This window comes from Gadus macrocephalus, chromosome 2 (genome assembly GCF_031168955.1).
Source record: "Gadus macrocephalus chromosome 2, ASM3116895v1".
Lineage (NCBI taxonomy): Eukaryota > Metazoa > Chordata > Actinopteri > Gadiformes > Gadidae > Gadus > Gadus macrocephalus.
The window spans coordinates 6,967,078-6,975,336 of NC_082383.1; the positions used below are offsets into that span (position 1 = coordinate 6,967,078).

Sequence of the window (8,259 nt, forward strand, 5' to 3'; positions counted from 1 at the left end):
TTGTTTGTGTGTCCACTGTTTCCTCCACAGTCTTCTCCAGTGCCTCCTCAGGTCCCTCCTCTACTTTCTTCTCCAGTCCCTTCTCCACTGTCTTCTCCAGTGCCTCCTCAGGTCCCTCCTCCAATGTCTTCTCCAGTGCCTCCCCCACTGTCTCATCTGACCTTCCTAATCCCTTCAGTGACCCATCGATCTCCATCGCTCGAAAGTCCCAGCCAGTCCGATCGCTGGAAACACCTATGGTCAGATCGGTCGAAAATGTCAAATAATAATAATGACATTATTATTCATTTTTTTATTTTCCCAGACAGGAATATAAGACTGTCTAACTAACAGGTACAACTATTTTTCTAATCCAGAACTAATGTTTTCGGTTAAGCAAGTCGGCGAGAGCTCATGGGGACATTTTTATGGAAAATATAGAAAGTAGAAAGACATAAAAAGACCCGCTGCGGCAAAAGAAGATAAAATTCCCTCTTCGATCACATCGTTATTACCCAAAGATCACAATTATCAGTTTGACAACCCATAATCAACGGTAGCTTATACTTTTCATTAACCAATGATTGGGATTTATTGAAAGAGTTCTATATTGAGGTTTAATGATTGGAACAAATAAATTGAGCCAAGACGGTATCAACAAGATGACTAAAAGCCCTGTTTATTCCAAACTCATCCCAATCACCCTGAATTAACCAAAAAAACGAAAAGATAAAAATATTTTAGGTTGTCCTATCAAAAAAATAAATAAAAAGATTCTCTAAACACACATATGGTTTGCATAAATCTGAGTATGTGTGTACAGTTAGTGTTACTAATTGTTTCGAAAACGGCATCATACGTTGCCACTTGCCACGGCGAGTTGCCAAGGCAACAAAATATAACTTCCTGCTTACAACATGAGCAGCGTTCGCATTGGACCATTATAATATGTCCATAGAACCAGTCCAGAACTTCCATCACATAAACAAGTAGGCTAAAGTCAGTACAGGATGCCACTTTCGTCATCGTAGAATATAGGCTTCTCTGCACAATGGCTGCTAATCATTCGTCTTATTGGAACAACTTTTTTGAATCTCTTCAATCAGATATTCCGTCCATTGACTCGGATTCCTCCTCCTCAATAACAGTTAAGTAAATAATTGTACATCGAGATCGGTCGAGGGTTTGGGTCAAGCAAACATTATACTGAGTAATTTAAGCTGTCTATTATTTTTTTAAACGATCTTCCCTCTGCAGTCCGAAAATGAAGATGTGATGATATTTCGTCAACCGACAACACCTCCGATAGAAGACATATTGTTGGATGAGGTCAGTTCATTATCCAAGTGTGTTTTATGAAAAGAAAGTAACATTCATATACATGGATATTAATTGGTGTGTGTTTGTGCGTGCGACGTGCGTGCGTGTGTGCGTGTGTGCGTGCGTGTGTGTGTGTGCAATTGTGTCTTTATAAGGAGTTGTCATCTCCTGCACGGATGGTCTGCTCAGCGGAATCTTTGTACGAGCAGAAATGGCTGTTTAAACAAAGTAGACCAGAAAGCATTGCTAAAGTTCAGCAGGTCACTACTTTTCTGACTACGGACTCTGAGGTTAGTACTGAGTTATTGGTTTAGCATATTATTAGCCTTCCAATCCTTGCACTCACATGAATTTATTAAAATGGATTCACTTTTTTTTGCATAGACAAAATGTTTTCCTCTGGCCTACTCAACTCCCTAATTTTCGTTCTCTACTCCAGAACAAGATACCGGATTTAAACTCCAATGTGAAGCCAAAATCACCACAGAAGAAAGACGACAATTGTGCTCCAGTCCTCTCATTTTCAGTAGGCCTGTGTTTATATTTGAAACACATCTGATATAATTATACTATGATAGAATTGTACTGTATCTAAATTTGACTATGAATACATAAAGGTGCATCTTTTGTCTTTGGTCAGTTGCTTGACGGGTGGGACTTGGACAGCGTCCTCCATAACCTGAGGCAGAATGGACCAGCTTCCAGGGAACAGGAGTTTCCCCATGTCATACAATCACTTAGAGGTAGCAGTGCACCCTGACAGTCCGGCCCGGTCGAAGGACCAAACGCATCAAGCTAAGTTTACAATACATTGAAACATAAATTCCCAAATCCATTGGTCTGCTTCCCTTACAGAGGCGGACAACCAAAGCCCAGGGGACCGTATCATGGAGAGGCTGGTCTCCATCTCCAAGCAACAACAACAGTCGTCCCGGCTGACACCAGAACCGCTGGAACCTGAGCCTATCCAAAGTGCTACTCATCCCAGGTCACAGGTCTTTAGGATACCGCATTGCGTTCAATACAATCTAATGCTACACTCATCCATGGAAAAAAAAGGCCAGGTCTAAAATGTCTTCTTTTTTTGTGTCGCACAGAGAGAGCACTGCAATGAGTGATACAAATGCAATGACAGTGTTGGAGATGAGTCGGCAGGAGTCTCGTCCCACTGTATACATCGATCTGCGCCACCAGCCCACCCCTTCAGGTAACTCAGGAGGTAGAGCAGGTTGACCTGTAGCCGGAAGGTTGCTAGTTCGATCCACGGCACGAGTGTCGATGTGTCCCTGAGCAAGATACTTATTAGGCCCAATCCCATTTCTACCCCTTACTCCTTCCCCTTACCCCTCCCCCTTGTTTTTAAGGGGGAAGGGGAAGGCGTAAGGGGTAGAAATGGGATTGGGCCTTAACCCTAACTGCTCCTGATGAACTCGCTGTCACCTTGCATGGTTGACTCCGCCGTCGGTGTGTGAATGTGTGTATTAACCATTGCCACCAAGTCGCTTTGGATAAAAGTGTCTGCTAAATGCTCTAAAATGCAGGTAAAGCCTCTGGAAGGTGCCGGGAGGTTTTGGTAGAATGCAAGACAGAGGCTAAACTTGGCCGTCGCCAGGGAGAGCCACCGGAGACGAGAGTCGGTCAGGGAAGGCAGCAAGACAGATCAAGGTTAAGGACCGGGTAGGTTTGATTTATTTTTATTTCAATCCTTTTATTGAATTTTTCAACATATTTATTCACAAATCACAACGAGTAATACCACAGTGACAAGACAGACTAATATATATATACTTACAGATAACGACATAAAACAACACACATCACATCAAATAAAAAGTGTAATGTGGGTATTAATAGAATGGGAGGGGGAGGGATTTCTTTCTATGTGGGACAGTGAACACAACGCTCTGTGGCGTTTTCTTCGAGTCCCATTATCTGTGTTCTGCTTCTTTCAGGGGAGAAAGCGGTATGAGCATGCTGCTTCGGGAAATGAGGGAGCAGAATAAATGTAGGAAAGATGAATTCAAAGAGCCAAGCTTAAAGTTAGAGAACGACACCAAAGAATTGACAGAGAAGACCTCGGAACCTGTGGATCCAACATGGAGGCCGGAGTCCCTCGTTTCACATACAGAAGATGGACAGTGCGGGGCCAAAAAGTCTAAAACAACTGAGATCTCTACAACAACTTCTATGACTCACACAAGCAAACCAATGAATCCGAAAAGGTATGAGATGCGGTCAAACCTATTCAACTGGTTTTAAAATCGGATTTCCCCATGCAAATGTATGAATGCATTACCCTTATAAACAACTCCAAACCGAGTGATTACAATAAACGCTGTGTTGAACTTTGTAGTGTGGAGAGAAGCCAGGCCTGCACTGCTGCCAAGTCACCCTCCCTTCAATGTGCCACAGACAAAGGTAACAGAACAGTAAACAAACAAGAACAAAAAACAAGCTAGAACAAGCTGTTTTCTTCCCCCCACTGGCTAAAGTGGGGCAGGATTGCGATAGTGTAGTTTGGCTATGATGTTCAACACCAACTAGAAAAGGTGTTGGGTTTCATCCCAAGATGAAACCCAACCTATCCCGACCTATATCAAAATTCACAGCAAGCCACTTTGGATGAAGAAATGGGTTAAAAACACTAAATAGTCTAATGGAATAGTAAAATAGTGATTGGTCATTTCAATTGAAAAGAGGTGAATGAATCATCGCCCCATTCCTTCTCCAGCCGACGTGCTCTTGCTGGTGTCCCCAGCCGTTGCTCCATGCTGCTGGGGCCTGGTGCTCTTTGAGTGTGTACAGAGGGGGTTCACTCTGAGAGGGGTTCAGCCGCTGCAGGTAATCCCCAAGGCAGCCAAAGCCTTAGGACTCACCAGCAGCCAGGTAAGAAACGTTGATACAATCTACGCTATTGTGTTCGACTGCCTGCCTGAAGGTGGGTGGTCCCTTATCCTCAATGTACACAGGCTAACCTGTGCACAGCCTAATCTTTCGCAAGATGCCTAACTCCTCTACCGGCTCTGAATTCACAGTTAGTCACTCTAGATAGCAGCATCTCCCAAGATATTGAATAGTATGTCCAGTTTCAGAAGCCTTAATAGGGCTCGTCTTGAGAGGACTCAAGAGATAGTACTGTAAAATTGTAAATTACGTGAATTAAACGTTACTGAGGCTTTTTTTTTACCACACATCGTCATTTAATGAGAAACACGTGGCAGTTTCAAACACAGCACAAGTCCTTTCACCACAAGTTTTTTAACAATGACCAGAAAGCCATTAATACCAATATAGCAAACATTCAGATGCTCCTTTGATCCCCAAATGGCAGCCATTAGTGCGATAGGATGTCCGGATGTACAGTATGTACTGTGGACCAGCACATGCTTCAACTTGATCGTACCTGATTCTCTCCCCAGGTACTTTTATTTTGTAAATCTCCCACCGCAACCCCAGGTGGGAAGAAAACAACGCTCTCTTCTCACTGTTTGGTGTTGCTGCTGAAGAGAGAGAATGCAACGCACCACTGTGCGAGTCTACCAGCAGGTATTAAAATGAGTGCTTGATTAATTTTTTTCTATACTAAATATCCCTTGATTTCTTTGTCCCATTAATTTTTCTCATTTTAATGCTCTTATCAACATGGAGAAGTGCATCGGCCTGCAAATGTTTTTTTATGGATAACAACATTGGCATATACTGATCAAAACAGGACGATCCAAAAAAAAAAGCCTATAGTGCAATTAAACGATGAACATACAAACATACTGCCTTGATCATAGCAGTCAGGCTACTGCTTCTTTGTTTTGAGCCAAAGAAAAAAATAAAAAATAATAATACTAATAATATTAAAAAAAATGCGCGTTAAAAAAATTAACGCCGTTAAAATTGGTTTGCGTTAACGCCGTTAATAACGCGTTTAACTGACAGCACTAATTAAAATCCATTACTGATACTTATCTCACAACGGTGCACACACAAATCTCACACTTTTGTTAGTTATTATTAACTAATAAAACTAGGGAGTATGTTTTGGAGACTGTTGAGACATATCATGAATTCCTTATGTCTAGGGACAGGAAAACGGATAGGCTGTGTATGATTACATCATATTGTCTGATGGTCTTTGTTTTCCAGCACTGATGAAGGAGTGTGAAGCTCAAGACCTTCTGGGTGTCATCGGCTCTGTACTGAATGGTGTCCACGTGGTTGAGCCCAGTAGCTGCTTTCATGTCTCACCCTACACAGACCGCCTGCGCAACAACCTAGTTAAGCACTTTGAACCCACCCTCTTTGATTGAATGATTGATCGTCATTGATTCTTGATAATAGAATTGTGATCGGTTTTATCCACAGAAATTGATTGTGACCTTTTTTTTTTCCGAGTAGGTGTGTTGCATTGTGTTCATGTTCAATGTTCTTCTCCTTCAGGTCGGTGTAAACGCGGAGAACCTACAGCACCTGACGGGGTCCTGTCCAATATGACGGGTCCGTCTAACCCTAAGGCCGGGGAGGTGGTGATCCTGAGCCTGTGTGGTCACGACCTGCGCCAAGGACTGGCTCTCCTGCACCGAATCCTGAGAGGAGCTCCAGGCGGTGGGTTGGCGAATGCGGCGAGTTGGGGGGTATTTCGAGTGGAGGTGGTGGTGCTCAAAGGGGAAACCCCAAAATTAGAACACCACCCTACTGTTCCGATCGGTGTCACCCTCCAGAAAGCCTGTATCGTGTATTTCATTTTTTTATCGGACATACAACTATAGCTAAATCATACTTATTTAAATTGTAATGGGAGATAGTGATTATTTCATGCATTAAAGGTGACATGTTATACCACCAGGTGTGAGTGTCATTAGCCGTTATAAGCCGGTTTGAAAATTGGCCTCTTCTGACATCACAAGTAGGCCTGTCCACCTAGATGTATGACGGATAGATGAGCAACATTTGCTTCAGCCCACTGGGTAGGCTGGTAGACTGACCTATCCAGCATGCATCTATGTGGACAGGCCCACTTGTGATGTCAGAAGAGGCTGATTTTCGAAATGCCTTGTAATGGCTAATTACACTCAAACCTAGTGGTATTAAAACCTTTACAATTATTTTTTGAGCATAACCTGCTCAGCAATAAGCAGGACATTTTGATTTATCACTGTGAGCAGATGATGGAGGTGGAGAAGGTGGTGCTGTTGACATTGATGAAGGCTGCGGTTGGGGTGGCAGCATCGGTGGTGGCGGTTTGGAGCTGCTGGACCTGACGTGGCTGCCTGCGCTGACGGCGAGGCAGGCCCGGGAGCTCAGCCCCTACGAGGTGGGGGAGCGGGGTTGGCCTGGCAGCCTGGACACCCTGGCCTCCGCCCCGGCCCTGGTGTGTGCCCTGCGTGGGGTGGATGCTTTCACGGCGCTACGGACCCTCCTGCCTCCCCACGGCGGCTGCGATGGAGACCCAGGGCGACTGAGTGTACTGATGTCCCCCACCCCGGAACTGGCCCTCAGACAGGCCCTCCTCTTCTTCCCTTAGGGTGAGACCATCCCCCCAGCTGGGTTTGTGTCCAACGGCTCTACCATGTATTCCTGAGATGTTGCTGGGTCTCATTGGGTTGCTGGAGTCAGATTTGTATATTTTTGTTCGCTATTGATGAAGCACATTTGTCTTTCCTTAATAAAACATATTGTTCACATTATGAATGATTCAAGTCCACTGATTTTGTGTTTTTTACTGGGACATATTTGTGTTTTCGTGGTAAGAAGCAAGAGTTACGTAAAATCGATCTTATTATGAGCAGTTCAACCAGCAATGTGAATAATGTCGGTAGACGTGCACTTAAGTACGGAAAAGAAGCAAGGGGAAGAGAACACTGGGTTTTTTACAGTTTTTCAGAGTATGGGTATTAAAGGTCCCATGGCATGCTACTTTATGGATGCTTTAATATAGATATTAGTGGACCCCTAACACAGTATTTGACGACCTTCCCGAAATTCAGCATTGGTGCAGAATTACAGCCACTACGAGCCAGTCGCACATTGAGCTTTCCCCAAACGCGCTGTTTCGTTGTCTGTAGCATTAATGCAAATGAGGAGGAGAGAGGCGGGTCAAGGAGGAGGGTGGGGATGTGGCCCTGAGCAGCTTGCGGACACGGTACCATGTGCTGATTACAGCGGATGTATCGCAATGGCGAGGCGCACACAGCCTTTGGCCGAGTTCTGTAAATATTCTAGAACACTCCGGGTGCTCTGGCGGGAGTTTTGGAGCTCTATATCTAAATAATATCATACATAGATATCTATATCATACATATTATCACGGCCAAAAGCTGTTTGCGCCGCCAGACGATGTTATGAATCTCAAACGACTGCGTCGGATACTCCGACGTCTCTGGTCCTTCCAAGTCCACATCAATCTGAAGTAGACTGAACCACGACATGGAGGAGAAAGGGATTGTTGCCCGCGATTGTTGACAGCGATTGTCTCCCGCCGGAGCCTCGCCGCAGCGGGCAGCGCTTAAGGCCAATTTCCACCGGAATCGGCACGGAAGCGGCACGGCAGCGAACCGGCTGCGTTCCATACGGCAATCGCCACTGGAAGCGGCACGGACACGTTCCGACTGATGGCTCAAGACGTGCATAATTATAATAGGCCTATATGAATTGTAAAAATGATTATGATTAGAATGATTCATACAATATTACACACAAGTTATAATCAACCCCTACACATCAATATTATAACCCATTAAATACGGTATGATTTCTAGATGTCATGGCAACGTCCGCTCGCGACACAGGACTGATTAGCTATTGATACCATAGATAGACTGTATAATATTACAATAACCTGTGAATTGCATAGGGGTCGATGTGTGCTCATGAATATTAATGAGCAAAAGCAAACTGATTGGCTGAGACACGGCTGCGAACCGGTAACTTTCAAAAATAGAAGAGGCAAGTATCGTAAACGCAGTGCCG

The 8,259-nt window shown here is 44.3% G+C and overlaps 1 protein-coding gene across 1 annotated transcript; it reads left to right on the forward strand.

The window, feature by feature from the left end:
• Window positions 1–375: 375 nt before the first annotated feature.
• LOC132447407 (dynein axonemal assembly factor 8) lies at window positions 376–6,977 on the forward strand. Its single transcript, XM_060038146.1, has 15 exons — window positions 376–1,126; window positions 1,237–1,308; window positions 1,455–1,589; window positions 1,739–1,825; window positions 1,940–2,042; window positions 2,155–2,287; window positions 2,397–2,506; window positions 2,841–2,976; window positions 3,252–3,521; window positions 3,653–3,717; window positions 4,031–4,185; window positions 4,719–4,845; window positions 5,437–5,567; window positions 5,731–5,895; window positions 6,456–6,977. The coding sequence occupies exons 1-14, from the start codon at window positions 1,031–1,033 to the stop codon at window positions 5,782–5,784; spliced, it is 1,674 nt and encodes a 557-aa protein (XP_059894129.1). The 5' UTR covers window positions 376–1,030; the 3' UTR covers window positions 5,785–5,895; window positions 6,456–6,977.
• Window positions 6,978–8,259: the final 1,282 nt, after the last annotated feature.

Excerpts from the sequence above, each read along its gene's own strand:
- LOC132447407 (XM_060038146.1), top strand. The coding sequence starts at position 1,031 with ATGGCTGCTAATCATTCGTCTTATTGGAACAACTTTTTTGAATCTCTT. Across the intron at positions 1,309-1,454 it reads AAGACATATTGTTGGATGAG|GAGTTGTCATCTCCTGCACG; the intron begins GTCAGTTCATTA and ends TGTCTTTATAAG. Across the intron at positions 2,507-2,840 it reads CCACCAGCCCACCCCTTCAG|GTAAAGCCTCTGGAAGGTGC; the intron begins GTAACTCAGGAG and ends TCTAAAATGCAG.